This window comes from Podarcis cretensis (genome assembly GCF_951804945.1).
Source record: "Podarcis cretensis genome assembly, chromosome: 15".
Taxonomy (NCBI): Eukaryota; Metazoa; Chordata; class Lepidosauria; order Squamata; family Lacertidae; genus Podarcis; species Podarcis cretensis.
The window spans coordinates 12566306-12583755 of NC_137185.1; the positions used below are offsets into that span (position 1 = coordinate 12566306).

The 17450-nt window shown below is 44.2% G+C and overlaps 1 protein-coding gene across 8 annotated transcripts in view; it reads right to left on the reverse strand.

Moving 5' to 3' along the window:
- Window positions 1-17450, reverse strand: part of CUX1 (cut like homeobox 1) — a 266339-nt gene that overhangs the window by 83706 nt on the left and 165183 nt on the right. For 5 of the 8 annotated variants that reach the window (XM_079955379.1, XM_079955377.1, XM_079955380.1 and 2 more), the window contains exons 9-16: window positions 16156-16204; window positions 14795-14899; window positions 13565-13753; window positions 11529-11587; window positions 9668-9716; window positions 6963-7062; window positions 5116-5787; window positions 478-543 (exon numbers count right to left, since the gene is read on the reverse strand). In XM_079955379.1, the coding sequence (XP_079811505.1) occupies window positions 478-543; window positions 5116-5787; window positions 6963-7062; window positions 9668-9716; window positions 11529-11587; window positions 13565-13753; window positions 14795-14899; window positions 16156-16204 (1289 nt within the window). The remainder of the gene's footprint in view (window positions 1-477; window positions 544-5115; window positions 5788-6962; window positions 7063-9667; window positions 9717-11528; window positions 11588-13564; window positions 13754-14794; window positions 14900-16155; window positions 16205-17450) is intronic. The other 3 variants (XM_079955381.1, XM_079955384.1, XM_079955383.1) reach the window with 2 other exon arrangements.

The following is a 17450-nucleotide window of genomic DNA, read 5'->3' on the forward strand; positions in this document are numbered from 1 at the left end:
CCCCCCCACCTAAATTTAGGTTAGGAATTCCTTTCTTCCATGTTAACATGATACCATGTTTCATGTACACTGATACGATGCTAACCAGGTTTGTCCCTATAATGAGGACTTGCAGATCCATTCCAAACGATGCTATCAAGATCTGATTGTGAGTGTATTTATTATAATTAAGCTCCATCATGGTTTGGTCCACACGCAACACAAAATCATGTTAATGCTGGAAAAGGAAGTGGGGAGCACTGTTCCAGACAGAGGAAGGAGCATTTTGAAGGCTGGCCCTGAATCTGCAAACCATGGTTTCCAGGGAGCCAGTGTTGTGTCTGCATGGGTCCACCGTCTGTTTTTCTTTCAGATTCCAGGCCAGAATCAAACTGCACCCTTTGCATTTTGAGCAACAACAACAAAGACGAGACACAGCTAAGCACACTTCACTTCCCAGAGATTGACCGCGAAGAGAAACACCTGCCTGTGACGTACCTTCCGACCCATTTCTTCGTTTCGGTACTTCCTGAAATAGCCTGTTCAGGTTCTGGCCTGGATTCTCTGTTGAAAAACAAGTTGGGTAAGAACAAAACAATCAGGGGAGGGTGGTTCCGACAATCGTGGCTGTGAGATGCAACAAGAACTGCCTTGTGCTAACCAGGGGCTCGGGAGGAAGGAGATGGGGAGTGGGGGCAGAAGTGAAATCAAGCAGTTCAAACAAAAAACAAAAACCCCAGGTCTGTTCAGAGCAGCTGGCTACTTTGGAAAGGAAGCAAGGCAGGCTGGTTGGTTAATGAAGATTACCGCTACACTCAGAAAGGAGATTAGAAAGATATAAATAAACATCTAAAAAGGTACAAAAAGATGAAGACGGGTCAGTAATCCTTGGAAGAGCCCAAAGGAGGAGAACACAGTACGAGGTGCCACACCACTCCCTGGCAACAAAGGGAAGCTCTGGGTGATCTTTTGCAACTTGCTGTCATTCCGCTCTCCTTTTCTCAAAAACCTCTGTCAAATGAAATCACGCCAATCAGAAATGAATGCAGCTTCATTTTAGGAAGGGTGGGAAAGCTCATTTTGCAATACTGTACTGTTGTGTAGCAGCACCAGTGAGGTCCTCTGCCCAAAATACTCTTGAAGGGTGGGTGGGTTTTCAGATTGGCACATGATGCTAAGTAGGGGGAAACCAGATGCACCATAAGCAACAAATGAAATACAAGCGCTGGCAGAGGAGTGGAAGAACATCCTCATCTTTATCCTGGGTTTACAGCTAGTCATTCCCAGCAGCCAGCTTTTTGATACTCTTTATTTTCTCTAAAAATGAAAAATTTTTCAAAATCATAGTTGGGATTGGCCATGATGTGGCATGAGAGGGAGCTCAGAAGGAGGAAACCTGACTTCTCACTTTAGCCACTGGAATTCCAAACTTTAACAGGCATCCCCAACCTTCGCCCCTCCAGATGTTTTGGACTACAATTCCTATCATCCCTGACCACTGGTCCTGTTAGCTACGGATCATGGGAGTTGTAGGCCAAAACATCTGGAGGGCCACAGGTTGGGGGTGTCTGCTTTAAAATATCCATTGAGTTCCCTTCTTCTCCTTCCATGGTTCATATTACATACCATACTTTCCTGCATATTTTACTATAACCATTCAAATCAATTTTCCACTTTCACATCAATCAAATATTGTTTACTCTGATGAATTTATCTTAATGCTGCCAGTGTTTTCAGCTGTGTACAATTATTTTCTATATATTCAATAAATATTTTCCACACTTCTTTAAATATATGCTTTTCTTGCTCTCTTAATCTGTGTGTCACACCTGCAAGTTCTGCATATTCTAACATCTCCAATCCTCTTTACAAGGGACCTCACTCACTTTCCGTTTTGGGGCCAACAGAACGCGGGCCACTGTTGTTGCATATATAAGTAAACTTGTCTGGCACCTGGGAATTTCTGTCTGGGTTATTCCCAACAAAAAGGACTCTGGTTTAAGTCTGATTTTCAAGGACACAAGGAAGGCCCTTACTCACGTAAACTTTCTGCACATGCACCTTCACATGAACTGGCCCATTTACATGTTTTATGCAAGATAAGGCTATCAAGGGCTAATAGTCATGATGGCAATATCCCTTCCAGGAACAGAGAGAGAGCTTGCCTTAGAATACCAATCCACAGTATGACTGGGTGTGCATATAAAGCTGACTCAGCTACACTTACTGCACTGGACCAGGAAGTTTGTGAGTTGACTGATTTCACTCATATCCTTAAATGCAACTGACGGGGCATGTGCACAAAGCTTGCACAGGTAAGCGCTTGTTTAAAGGTCTCATTCCTGCAGTTAGGATGGCACTGCAATGGGGGGGGGAACCTCCCCCCCATTCCCTAACACCACTGACAGGTGGACCCTTCTCCTTCCAACACTCCTCTTTCCTGAAAACAAGAGCTTGTTTTGGGGCAGGGCAGCTCTTCACTCCTTCCCTTCCCATCAAATATTAGCTTGCACCCAGTAACAGGATGCTTATCATTCTTATAACCACAGTTGTTATTTGTACAGGCTAGTGCACAGATCAACACCCTTAGATTAGATTTGCCTCAGTGATAAGGCACATGCTTTGCTTGCAGAAAGTCCCAGTTTAGCCTCTTGCATCTCCAGCTAGGGCCAGGAAGGATCTCTGTTTGAAAACCTGGAGATCAGTGTGCACAATATTGAGCTAGAAGGACCAATGGTCGGACTTGGGATAAGGCAGCGTCCTATGTTCCTGTCATTTCGCTTCCAGCATTGATGCCCTTGTAGTTTTTCCAAGCTTTGGCATCAGAAAATGCTTCTTAAAGTCTAGATTTGTGTTTTAAAAAATAGAATAAAAAATCAGGAAGTGGGTTCCATAATGCACCTTGGGGGCCAGCTGAATTAACCATGTGTGTTAGGGAGATCAGGTTAGGTTCTTCATCTTGCCCCATTGGCAGGTGAACTATGTGATACAGTGAAGCAGGAAAGGGTCTTTGTCATGGTGGAGCCACATCGTCACTTCTTTGCCCAAGCTTTTTGGGAAGTTTGAGGAACAGCACTATTCGCTGTCCGAGTTTGCTGTCTGTTATATTATTATGTCTGAGTTTGCAGTTTGCATTTGACTTTTAAAACTGTTTTTATAGTAACTGGTGTGTCTGACCTGGATAGCGTGATTTGCTTTATGTTCGTTTTATGCCGTAATCCACTCTGGGATCATTCAGAATCGAGGGAGGGCTTATAAATCAAATCAAATCAAATAAACAAGTGCATAGCTTTAGGCACTTATCTTTTTTTAGCCCCCCAATTTCCCAATTGAGCTCACTGGGGGAGTCCTTGGGCCAGTCATTCTCTCTTAGCCTTCTCTTTCTTTCAGAGAAGAAGTGGTCGTTTCCTCTCTTTTTTTGGATGGGGGGGGGGGGGAGGAAAACCCATGTATGTGCACCCCCTTGACCCACCTTGGAGGAATGACATAATTCATGACTTGGTTGCAGCTAAAGCCAGGAAATAAATGTGTTCATTCGAAGAAAAGATGTCATGAATTTGAAGATTTTATCTTTCATTGGAACAGAGTTTGTGGATTTTAGATAATTTGTTTGATTTCTCACACATACTACCTGGGCCTTTCCCTCTGACAGTCACAAGCCTGAAAAGGTTGGAGAAAAGTAGCCCCCCCCCCCAACCCCGCAACTAGCTTTCTGGGATCTTTCCCAGCACTGCTGCCAAAGATCCCTTTAGCTAAAAGATCTAATGCCTTATCAATGCCTTTTAGTGAGCCAGGCAATTGCCCCATCTAGCTCTACTTTGGTGGGCAGTGGCTGCCCAGCGGCTCAGTCTTTTTAGCTAGGTGCATTTTGAACCTGGGACTTCATGCATGCGCAGCCTGTGATGTACCATAGGATCTGGCCCCTCTCCACATAGTGATGACGACACACGGTACATTTCCCCCACGCCTCCTGTTGACAGCCGGAGATGGGAGGGGTGGGGAAATGCTCAGCCCAATGTCATCACCTTGTGTCACATACTGTTAGTACGGGAGCCATTACCAGGAAAAGAAGGGGGTGAGGGTGAGCGAGAGAAACGTGAAATAGTGGCATCTCTCTCTCAACAAATGCAACCATTTGCAGAGAAGAGGCACAAAGAGAACATTTAGCAAAGGTGTGTTATTTCAGTGGATTTTACAGAGAACCTGGTAGCGGAGGGAGACAGGATGACAATAACTGTCTCAGTATTGTTTGGGCTCCTGAAGAGTTTTGCATCAACCCTTCTGTTAATGAAGATCAATAGCCATCCTCTCCCCATCCCCAACAGTTTTGCTTTGCGCTTTGGCATCTTAAAATGTCTTACACAATTCTAATTATTTTACATTCTATGAATCTGCTTGGTCCGGAAGCAGAGGGCAAGAGTTTACTGTGGCACAATTAGGCCTGTATTGAGAGTGGGGTGGATACTTGTGGGTCTGACTTGGGGAACCTGCAGAGAGGGCTGGACCAGATTTCCCTTGACCATAAATTCTGCTGAGAATTCAGAGTTTTGAAAGCGGTAAAACTTCTCACTCGCATTCATTCAGGTTTTATCGAATGAGTGCGGAGTCATGGAATCACTACAATGAAAATGAACCACTTTGATAAATACACACTCAAGGATGGTACAGCAAAAGATAGCTGTTTCTGCTATGCCGGGAACACCACGTTTTCCAAGTTCTGCACACTTAAGATACTTAAAGAAACAAAAACCTATTTCATTGATACCCAATGAATCAGAGTGGGCCCAAAGGTTGGGGCGCCTGAGTTAAAACATCAAAATGGACTATCCCACACACTAATAAACACAGGGCGCAATTCATGGGGATGCTCTCCTGCGTTGGCCCATGGAAACAGATGGCAATGGGAACCATTTATTGTATGGGGCCAGCACAGGCAAACATAACCACTGGATCATACTGTCCCAACTTCCACTCTGCCACTTCTCTGACACTGTCCATTCAAAGAATAATTGGCTTAAGAGGTGAAAGCCGAATGGACCTCTTCAACCACCAGATGAAGGAAGTCCTGTTGACAGGGCCTCCCATCTACCAAGAACAGACATGGAAAGGAAAGCCAGTGGCTAATGCCTCACTCACCTCTTTGCCTTCCCTGGATGCTGCGCAACGCCAAGATGTTCTGCTCGTCCGACAGGAACTGCTTCATCTTGTGGAATGGTTCCTTGCCTCTCACCGTGAGCTTGTTCCAAGGCTTGGGCCGAGCCAGGATCTCGCTGACGGAGCCTTGCGAGAGCCCCAAGACATAGTGTCCAAAGATCCGCTGTCCAATATTGTGCTTGATCAACTGCTCTTTGACCTGACGTGCAATTTCGGCCGTGTCAATCTCCTCGCCTTCCGAGGCGCTGCCAGTGCTTTCGGACTGGCTGGGGGACGGGGCCATGCCGTTGACATCCGGGCTTTGTTGCAAGGGGCTTTGGGAAGATATGGAGTTTGTGCTGTAGGGACCTGCTGAAAAAATCATGCTTGTGCTTCCTGCTTCCTGCATTGCCTTGGAGTAGAAGGACTGCATAAGCTGGCGCTGGAGGAGAGAGTTTAGTGCAAATTTTCCTGTAGAAGCCAGGGGTAAGCCGGAGCTTGCCAAGGATGAGCTGAAAAAGTCTTGACTTAAACCCGTTGGTGAGAACTGATGTGTACCATTAGTATTGGAAGCCTGCTCCCCTGCATTGCGGGGCAACTGAGGAGGAGGGGAGGCCGGCAAGGTTGCAGGACGCTGACTCTCAGGCTGGTCTTTCCCTTTTCTCCTGGCTGACCCTACAAGGAAGGTCAAACATAATGCATTATGGGGGATCAAAAAGGAGGGGGAAAAACCAAGACCAAAATGCAGAGTTTGCCCCACAAAAGGGAAAAAAGTGCAGGTTGTGTTTTGCTTTTTAATTTTTTTTTTAAATAAGGGCCAATGAAGAAGGTGGTTTGGGTTTTTGTTTTTGTTTGTTTTTTGTTTCTTTAAATTTTAATAAGCCAAACAAGGCCCCCAAGACAAACAACATGCATTTCATGTTTGCACCTTTCTTGTATGTTGCAGCCTGGAGAATCCCCCTTTCACACATTAACATTTGAACAATGACATGAAGTGCAGTTATACAATTTTTTAAAAAATAATAGTAATTTCACTGACACAGGAAAAAAATATATTCCCTTTAGTATCCCCTCTCCCATTCAAGTTGTCTTGTCCCCAGAACAGACCCTTGTTGAACCCAAATGCAGCAAACATTTATAAATGCCAGATGAAACTCGGATTGGAGAAATCATTGCTCGAATAATGCCAAAGAATAGTTGAGACGCTACTGGGAAAATGCAACAACCACCTGGGTGCCCAATTTATACAGTTGTCACCAGCTGCGAAAACCCAAACTAAAGAAGCACCTGGAAATTCCACAAATCCACTGAGCCCACATATATATATATATATATATATATATATATAGGCATGTGCAACATCCCCTGCCTCTGAGAAAAGCAAACAAGAAAAGGAAATGCACCACCTCTGGAAATAAAAGAACAGGGATTCAAACTGACATGCTAGCTAAGTATATGAGACAGGCTCACTTTTGGAATCCACTTTGATTTATGTTTGGGGAAGGGTGGGGGAAATTAGCACCAATGTCAGGTTTGTGACCGAAATGGAAGACAGACTCTGACGCTGCTCCTCACAACATTCGGAAACATTTCTCCTTCCTAACACTTTGGACCGTCTCTGAGGTCTCGAAGTCTTATTCTATTATCTACAGTATAAAGGGTGCAGGGAGGCGGCGGCGGGGAGATGAAACACGATTCAAAGTTCTTGCTCTCCATTACTCTTTCTGTCATGCAGCCCAAGGCTTGGGCTCAGGCCCCCTTCCCCATCCTCACCCTCGAATCAGCAAACAAAGACTCGCAGCCTGAGAAACACGTTTGTTCCCCCCCTCCGCCCCCGCCAATCCACTTACCGCTCAGGTCACTGTTTGTGATACGGAGCGTGGCGTTCTCCGATTGTAGCAGGCGGTTCTTTTCCAGCAGCAGGACTTCCAGCGGTTTGGATGCAGCATCCTATGGAGAGACGGAAGAAGGGTTAGGCGCCAGAGAGCCTGAGAATTGCACCTCAGGGTGGAGTTCACGAGGGCGCTGATGTGGCTCGGCCAGCAACCTAGAATTTGTCATCTGCATTTTGGCACATCTGCTACAACTCCCTAGTCTATGGTCGCGAAACTGCTTGGTGTTCTGGTGCAGGCTGCTTATCAGCTCCAGAGATGTATTTTTAAGTGCTCCATTAATCATTTTCCTTTCTTTTTTTTACACCTGTTTGCCTTCAGACGCAGCACTATCGCAGCGTATCTTCCCTGAAACACTGCGTCTCGGCGCTATGGAGAAAATGGACAAATTAAATCAGTCACAAACACCGACCCTTCCCCTTTCCCCACACGCAACTCTCAATCATCGAAACCCACTGGAAATAATAAAACGCCTGGCACACAGGGAAGCGGCTTCAACTTTGCACTAAAGATGCCAGAATCCAATTTGTAACCTTTGATCCTACAAGATTAATATGTGACGACACCACAGGCTTTGGATGCTTCCCTCCCACCCCCACCCCCCACTACCCAAAGGTTTCTTTGTTCAATGTAGTTCAATTGTGCATTTGAAGGAGGTCTGAAAACGGGAAAATTGTCTCATTGTGAATTTCTCTTTGAAGATCCAGATGGAAAACATTCTTCCTATGTGATGACACCTCCTAACTGGAGGTCCAGGCGGGGACCCTTCCAGGCCAATGCCTCCTGTCCAGGGGGAAGGATCCAAACCAACCACGCCTGTAGTCAGCGAAAGCTGAGCTCTCAGGCTTGCTTCCTTTAGGCCTCTTCTGTCCCCCCCACCCCCACCCCCGTTCCTTGTGCTCCTGCTGTGTGACATTGGCTTTTTCTTTGTCTCCTCTCTTGTTCCGTTGCTTCTTAGCTGAGCTGTGGGCACATGTTTGGTCTTTCCCCTGCCCACTGCACCCCCCTCCTTCTGTGATTCCCAGTGTGGTTCCCTTTTGGGGCAGTTGGGGTTGGCATCGAAGGAGGGCCAGTGAATTTGGGGTCCTCTCTTCCTGTGTGGGAGGGTATTTTTGAGGCGCTTCGGCGCATCCTGCAAAGAACCGTGATCAAGCAGGAGCACCATTTTGAGTGGATTTGATGGTTTGTCTGGCTTTGTTTTTCTCGCTGGCAGGGCCACAGTAACCCCCCGCCCCCAAACGGTGGTCAGTCATCAGCTCCTGGGAGTCACAAGTGGATCCACTGCAGGTCAATGCAGTTGACCCATAATGGGTTTTGCAAGGGCATAAGGCTTTTGTGCCAAAGCGGGAACATTTCTGGGTTAATTAGGGTGGGCCCATTCAGCCTTCCAAACTGCATCAAGGGCATATGGGAAAGAGGCAGTGAAGGGCTTGTCAGAAGACACAGGAAAAGGCTGCTTAGCCCCCGCAGCCAGTGATGGAGAGGCTTGGACGTGAACAGGCAGTTCCTCAAGCAGCCATTTTGGAACCCCCTTGGGATTTAGCCAAAATTGCTGGAAAAAAACTCAACAGCAAATAATTTAGAGCAAGACTGGGCTACCCACTCCTACTCAGACAGCTCTCCTTCCTTCTGCTGGGAAGGGAAGAAAAGGCGTCAATATCACATAGGAGCAATGTATGTATTCCATTTGGATCTGGCAAATTTAGGATTTGAGTTACCACTTCAATAGGCACTTCAAGAATCAGTATGGTGTAGTGAGGAATGTGTTGGCCATAGACCAGGGAGATCTGGGTTTATATCCCCAAATAGTGGATATGATAGCTGCATTTTCACACACTTGTGGAGACAGAAGAGAATTGCGTGTGTGCATCTTGCAGCCCTGGTAGATTTTGTTGACTGACTATTGACACTTTGCTTCCAGATTTTTCAACTCTACGTCATGGTCCCCATTTTCCACCCTGAATAAAATCATATCTGTTCATTTTCTCCCTTCTGAACTATTAAATGTTTGTATTATTGAACATCTTCATCATCTGTCACTATCTGCAGCTCACTTTAAAATATAGCAATACGCACAGACCTTTTGCTCAGGAATTACTATAATTCCTTCATAAGGCAGCGGCTCATCACCTCTATCATCACATCAAAAGTGGTTTACAATAGAAATAAAAATAATTTTAAAAAGCAAGCAATGGAATAATTAAAGCAGCCACCATAACAAGCACATCAGATTAATAAAACAGAGCAGGCAGTTAAAAGAACAAGTGAAACAAGAACAGCAGCCATGAACCACTCATTAAAACCCCTGGTCTAAGATAAAAAGGTATAACTTGTCCTCTGAAAGACAAAAGAGCTGGTGTCACACGCTTGCAATGCTGGCTCTCTTTAGCTCCTTCTGTTATTTCATTTTTTCTCACTTGAGAGTTAGAGGGTTTAAGTGCTGGAAATGCAAACTGGCAGGCATGCTCAAGACCACACACAGTTAATTCCCTGACTGAGCAAGGTTTGAACCCGGATCTTCCACGTCAAAGTTCTTTACCCAAAAAAGCCCCATGGACTCTTAGTGTGTCAGACACAATGTTTCTCAATCCAAGTTGGCATTCAGAAGTGACCTCCCCACCCTCAGCTCTGCTTGCCCAGAAATCCAAAAGCAGTCCTGTTACCTGTGTGCTGGAGCCATCAGAGGGTGCAAACTCCATGGACTTCAAGATGCTGCAAAGTGGTAGAATAAAGAGTTATTTTCTCTTCTGTCCTTTCATAACAGCTCCTCTAATAAGCATTAACATTGTAATTTTCAGCTCTCCAGGAACACCCTAAGTGATAACTTTAACAACTTTTCTTGGGAGTAATATAATCTGATAATGAATATAGAATAACTATTCACACTAGTTATCAGAGAAGAACATTTTCTCAAATGCCCTCTAAATCACTGCACAACGCAGTCCCACCAGGCCCGTTTCAAGCATAAATTTAAAGGTTAATAAGGATATAACATTTTAAACTATCAGAAACAATATAAATGTGTGTGTGTGAGACGCTTGAAGGGAAATGGGGGGAGGCTTATAACAAAGCAGCAAAAACAGGGAATCGTCATCATGGTCATAATAATGCCCATGAAATGCGAAAAATGAAAACATGCAAAATTTATCAGCTCACATATCAAGGAAAACGAGCACAAATTATTTGCATGACCCAACACAGGCTTAAAAAACAGAGGAGACTCTGTTTTGCATTTTAATAATCAAGCATTCCACAGTGATAGAACCCAAGAATTGCTTGGTATTTCTTAAGCTCTATGAAGCGCCTGGAAATCACAAAGACATTCCCTTTGTATTTTACTCTCCAAGTCCTCAATAAGTGACTCAACAAAAGCAAACTATTCAATTGGCCAGCCTGGTGTGTTGGCCTGTCAAGGCTGCTGGGAAAGTCAAAACTGTGCAGTTAGGCCAATGGTTTTCAAAACTGCCCACTGCAGAAAAAACCTCTCCATTTAGTTTGCATATTTATCATTATTATTATTTTACAAATTTATGAACTGATTCACTGCCCGAAGCCTTTGAAACGTTGTACAAGAAGGCAAAAATGAGATAAAATACAAGTCCGACAAACAATAAAAGCATTCTTACAAACCCTAAAAACAACAAAACAATTTCTACAGCTATAAATAACAATCTGTAAATGAATGGGTCACACCCCAGGGAAAGAGTTCTTACACAAAAATGCCTTCAGAAGGCGCTGGGCACCTGCTTAATTTCAGCTGGTTACTAATTCCAGAGGGCTGGAGCGGCAACACTAGAAGCCCGGTTTCCAGTACAAACTAGACACCCCTCTGGGACACGTGGTAGTCTCTGCAGTGCGTAAGCAAACTTCCCAAACTAACACACAATTGGAAGGTAGTTATTCTTTGGTTTTGGCACTTTAAGTGCTCCAGAGTCATTTCAAAAAAGACAGTAATATGCATATTTTGTGACCAAAAATACTTTTAAAATGTGAATATCTGTAGGCCTTTAAAAAACAATCACAGAATGATGAGGAAATGGGACAGTGGACTGGACTGGAAAGAGACTGATCTGTTCATCCCTAGCCTTGGGACATGTTTTTGGGTTGGTGGATAAGCATCAAGGAGGCTCACTTGACTTACAAGCTTTTGAGGAGGTAAATGATTTCCGGAAAAGAGATAAAGGTGTGGGGAAAGCTGCATTTATTTAAATTTCTGTGCATGAATTGCAGTAAACAGGATGCTGAACTAACTATATCTTTGGTCTGATTCAATAGGATTTCTCTTATGAAAACCATTAATCCACAAAGGAATTAAAGACCTTGGACAAAGTTCAGGGCACTCACAGCTCCTAGATTTTTTGGGTGGTAGTGAAGCAACATGTTTGAAGCCACAAACATGTCCACAACCAACATGCATGAGATGTATTCTCTCAGTTTTAGCGAGTTGGTTCTTAGTTTGAAATCATTGTATTTTTTCCACCCAGAAAAAAACGTATTGCTGATTTCAACTATATATATACTTACTTCAATTCTTTCTTAACCTCGTCATAGTCAGCTTGCACCTTCAATTTTTCTTCCAGTTGCTTAAAAGAAAAAGTGCAGCATTATTTTGATTAGATTAAAATTCTTCAACCTGACAAGTCAGACCCAACAAAAACGACAGACAGGATCAGATTGGTGGGTGGGATGGCCCCATTCTCTGGAGAGGAGGCAGAAGACTGTCTGGGACCCTGCCTGTCATCACCTGTGGGATGTGTTATCCCTATGAGAGGAATGACCTTCCTCTTGAGCCAGCAAAAATGGATGCCCACCAAGGCAGAAAGAGGAGATACCTACAGTCTGATGTGATCAGGCCATTTAGGCGCCAAGTGCCCCCCATCTCATTGCAACAGTTGTGGGAAGAAATTAGCATAGCAATTGTCTGGAAGAACCCAGCAAAATGCAAAGCAGAACAAAAGGTTCAAGCTGTGAGACAATCTGGAGGAACTAATATCTGGCTCCAACTATCGACTTGGTTCGTTTTTCAGACAAAATAAAAGGCATGTTTCTAATGTCACGCAAGGTCTAAAAATACACCCTCTGGGAGCTTGCAAAATGATGCACTAACAGGAGTGGAGTTGGTGGGGGGGGGGGAGACTCCCATGCAGTAGCTCAGGAAAAGGCATCTTATCAAGAAGCCAATCTAAGTTTATTAACCTACTCACTGGGTACAAAGAATGAACAAGAAAAAGCAGCCAAGAAGCAAAAACGGTTCCTCTTCCAGGTCCTACCCTTAAGGCCTTTATTAAATGATTATATAATATTTTCAGATGGCCTGCATTCAAAACAGAAAGCTGCATCCCTTTCTTCTTAACCCTTTTCCCCAAGATAAATGTACCGGTTTTGATTCTTGCTACTGAACCAGGACAGCCACGTTAACAGTGCACAACCAAAGATACACAGACAGGAAAGGCTCAGTTTCTCCCTCCCTCCCCTGCCATCCTGTGCCACTACCAGACAGGGTTGACAACACTGGGTGAGAAAGATCAGTGGTTTGAGTCACTGTAAGGCAGTTCTCTCTGGCAGGACCCACAGCTCAGGGGTGCAGCATGTGTTGTGTTTGCAGACATTTTCAGAAGCAACAACCACAATTATCATAACAGGGCCAGTTTCAAATCATAAAGACGGGCTCCATAATACACACCACCACCCATAACTTTTGCTTTGCTTCCCAATCAGCGATGGTGAGACAAGGAGGCCAGAGTGAGCACCCTGAGAGCTGGCAACACTTGTTTGCTGAGCAAAGCAGTGATGCTCAGAATACGAACCTGTGGGCGGCACCCAAATTCCTGGACAGAGAATGGAATCCATTTGAACTGGTGCGGTGAAGTGCTTAACAGTTGTGGGCAAGGACTGGGGGACATCAAGATTCAAATCCCTACTAAGCCATGAAGCCTCCTGGGTGACTTTGGCCACTCGTTATCTCTCAACCTATCCTATGTCAATGGGGTTGTTGTGAGGATATAATGGGAAGAGGGAGAACCAAGAACTGTGTGTGCTGCCTTGAGCTCACTGGAGGAGAGGAGGAATATAAACGTAATAGAAACAAAGGCTTGCTCCTTCTTATGCCACATGTTGTTTTCTCTTGCTTCAGCCAGATTACAACAGAATGGATCTGAATTTTGAACATGAGTAAGTAGGAATCACTGTGGCAAGTCCACTGAGAAATTGTCATTTGTGTTGGAGGATGTTAAAAGTTAAAAACAAACACATTTGCAGGGCCGGAAGGAGCTTGGTAACACCGGGGGAAAAGAATGCCCCTTACAACAGCACCACAGGCATACATTGACCACTAGTCATGATGCCCACATACTACCTATGGGATCAGAGGTGCCATGTCTCTGTGAACCAGAAGTAGGAGAGGGCTACTGTCTTGCCACAGGCATCTGATTGGCCACCTTGGGAAATAGGAGATAGGCCTTTGGGCTGATCCACCAGGGCTCTTAGACTGATGCAACTTGTCTGTGCCTCTGGCCCCACCCCAAAAGAAAGATGGAGCAGAGAGCCCTGGGGGACCTTACTTTGAGTGTGCTGTTCTTGGCGGTCAGCTGCTGCTCAAGCTGAGAGATCTGGCTGGTGGAGTTTTCCCGGAGCTTGGTGAGGCTGCCTTGGAGTCTCTGCACATCTTCTACCAGCTGAGCAATTTCACGCTCTTTTGCAGCCAGTTCTACTTCCAAGCTGGATCTTGTCAGCACCTCGATGGCCTGCTCCTAAAAGACAAGGGGGGGGTGGGTGAAGTGAGAAAGGGGTAGAGAGATAGAGAGAAATCACACCCTGGCAAAACAGCAGGCCTAAAAACACCTGTAGTTCATCCAGAAATGATGGCCGAGGCAAGAGATTAAAGGGCAGGTATCAGAGACAGGCAACCCAGAAAAGTCTATCCACACAAACCCCGTTTAACTTTGGTTGCTTCTGAAAGGTATGAAAACATGTCTGTTGAAAGGGGTGACAAAAATATTTCCAACTTAATAGGTCAGATTACTGTAATTTTCTCTACATGGGGCTGCCCTTGAAGCAAGTCTGAAAACTTCTACTGATCTAAAATCATTGACCAGAACTTGGGAAAATAAAATATATTTCCATTTCTGTCGGCTATCTATTTGTTTCTGGGCTTGATTTAAGAGCTGGCAATGATTTTTAAAGCTCCAAACATCCTGGGACCAAGATACCTTAAGAACCATCTTCACCTGCATGAATCTGCCCAAAGTTTAAGGTTGGCGTGGTCTAGGAACTTAATTTTCAAAAATAAATAAATACAACCATGCAGATTCAGCTTTTGTATGAATTTTCACAACTACAGAAAGTGAAGAGCTGACTAGAAAAGCAACATGCCGCGTCTTTGCACACCATCTAGCACATTGCGACAATGCAAATAATTCTGATAGACGTTGCACTAAAAGAACTTCAGGGTCTTCAGTCCCTGGTTCAGGCACAGTCCCTGGTTTATTCCCGCTTTGAAATCTACAGGCTAGACAAAGCAAAGCTCCAAATGAGCAATCCCTACCTTACAGCTCTCCTATGAAAAAGGCAAGGTTGCTAAGCCCCACCATCCTCCCATCAATGTCCCAGCTCCAAACCAGGCACAACAAGCAGCTGTACTTGAAGGCATCGCAAGGGAAAGGTGATTCCCAAGAAACACAATTCTGGCGGCTGCTGAAAACCTCAGCTCTGCCTGGCAGCAAAGTGCAAGAAGCTGAGCTGGAGGTGTTTCAGAAAAGGGCAAAACCCAGTGTACATATACTGCCTCTTACCACATCGGGTGCTTTCTGGATCTGGGTAGCTAGCTGGAGAGATTTGTTAGCGGATGAGAGCTGCTCCCTCAGGGATTCGGCTTCTCTTTGAGCTACCTCTGCTCTCTGAAAGAAATGAAAAGGGTATATATATACTGTATATATATATTTTTGTAAAAAATATTTTGGGGGGAGGGGGGCCACAGGGTGTAGGGGAGAAGAGAATGTACATTTGATTTAACAACTGGCAATTATTGCACGAACATTCATCAATTCATGCCCGACTGAGTATAATTGATTTTCCTAAACACTCAACCTAATAAACGATGGGGGGAGGGAGAGCCTCAGAATGTGATGGATTTTTATTTTAAACAGTACAAGGAAGAAATAATTGAGCGATTATGACAGCAATTTAACGCTAGGAGCAAGGAATCCCCTGCTGACACAAATGCTGCGGCCCACTGAATTTCCCAGGCTGGATGAATGCAAGTGGAAATGGAACCCTTTGATTCAATTGCCTTCTATACTCCCAGCCAAAGCAGGCTGTGCTGCAAGATTCCTCATGGGAATAATTCTCACGAGTAAATGCTGAATTAAGAGATCCTCGGCCTGCTTTGCCTGAAACAAGCACAATGTTTTTCTGACAAGCCTCTTTTCTCCATCGCTATTTCTCTCTCCTGCTCACACAGACAGGGTGAAGCTTGCAAGCTAGGGAAAGATGTTTAATTCAGGGGAAGCCAATGCACTGCTCTAGAGATATTTGGAGTCCAAGCCGCACCAGCCCCAGCCAGGATGACATGAGAAGTAGCACACGATTTGGAGGGCTATTCCTGTTTTAGTCAATGAAAACATTGATCATCCAGCATAACTGTAGTTATAAAGGTGCCCCATAACAAATGTACAATAGGCAGCTCATAAAACAGATGCTACAATTAAAATACAATACGAACAATGAAACAATAGTTATTAAAAACAAACGCACAAACAAAATTAAATCCCATGTTATATTTTTATCCTGCCCCTCCTCCTAAGGAACTACTGCCAAATACATTACTCCTTTTCCTCCAAGGAAACCACAGTGGCACATTTCATCCTCACATTAGTGTTGTGTCACAGGTTTGGCTAAGACAACAGAATGTTCACCAGAATGTGTGCAAGGCAAGTGAAACTCTGCTTGCTAGGCTTTGAATCAGACGAAATAGTAAAGTGGAATGGGTGGGGGTTCTCCAGATGTTGTAGGACTACAATTCCCATCATCCCTAGCCCTTGGTCATGCAGGCTGAGGCTGATGGGAGTTACAGTGCTACAACTCTGATAAGCATGACACTTCAAGGCTGTCTTTACAATCCAACCGACAATACTGGCTTTAAAAAAAACCTTACCTGATTTGCCCTTTCAAGGTCTGTCATGATAATCTCAATTTCATCAGACCTGGAAGAAAACCAGAAATAGGATACATTAATCAATGATCAAGTCAAATTACCGGTCAGCTGTGGGTAGCTTTGCACTCCAGTGTTTGATTTTTCTCTCCCCCCCCCCCCCCCCCAGTATGCTACATCTCTGCAATATATTTGTAACACAGCAGGGTTAAGTACAAACACACTGATTTCAAACTGATTTTTAGGGCAGTCACTCCATACCCCTGATCATCCTAACTCATCACAGTTTTCAATGGAATATTAACAGATAAAACTTTCTCCAGTTTCAGACCCTTAATAAACCCCGTCTCAATGTAGAACATGAATTTTGACATGCTGGTTCCTTGTAACATGGTAACACCATGAATGGTAAGGAAGGGTTTTCAAGTTGCTACCATGTGATCAGATGGGCCAAACAGACTTGAACATAAAACAATACACTGGGAACTCCCATTCAGAAACTACTCTTTCAAATGTGAGTCTATGGGGGAGAATGTATTCTTGTCGCCTCTTCAAAATTGCAAGAGTGACTCTTGATTATTTGCTAATTTATATACTGTGGCATGGCTGGTTATGTTATCCCCCTGCCCCCAAAAGTGGGCAAGGAGGCTACATCAAAAAGACAAAGCCAATTATGTGCAACACCCTTAATATACTCTTAATGTGACTCCATAAATGTCTGGTGTCCGTAACAGCATAAGTATCTTCTTGATTCCATCTCTTCTATGTGACTGACTTAATATTCCCAAATTTGGTATAGATAGCCATAGTCAATCAAATATATAAATGGTTGTACAGGTTGTGTGTACACACACGCATTCAAAATTTCACATTTCTTCATGGTGGTGGGAAGGGTTTCTCTGTGGCTACATAGTTCATGGAAATTTATATCTCTGCTAATTCTACAGCACTTTTTAAATGGTAGGTCCTAGAGTAAACTGCACTGCAAAGACATCCTAATCCTATTTAAAGTTGCTCAGAAATTCGATGAGGAATTGAGGGGAGGAATGACTTTTCACGCTATAAACTTTGTGTTGGGCTTGCAGCTCCTATCTCAAGAACTCAGGCAGGTGATAAATATTTTAATTAAAGCATTTAAACCAACAACAAACCTCTAATTTATTGGTGCATGGTAACAGCTTTTCAAACGGTGCTGAACCGCTGAGCCTACAGAAAAGCAACCATCTGAACCATCTCTGGACCTTGCTTCATTTCCAGTACTGAACACAGCAAAAGCACTTCTGAAGTCTTCTGCTAAC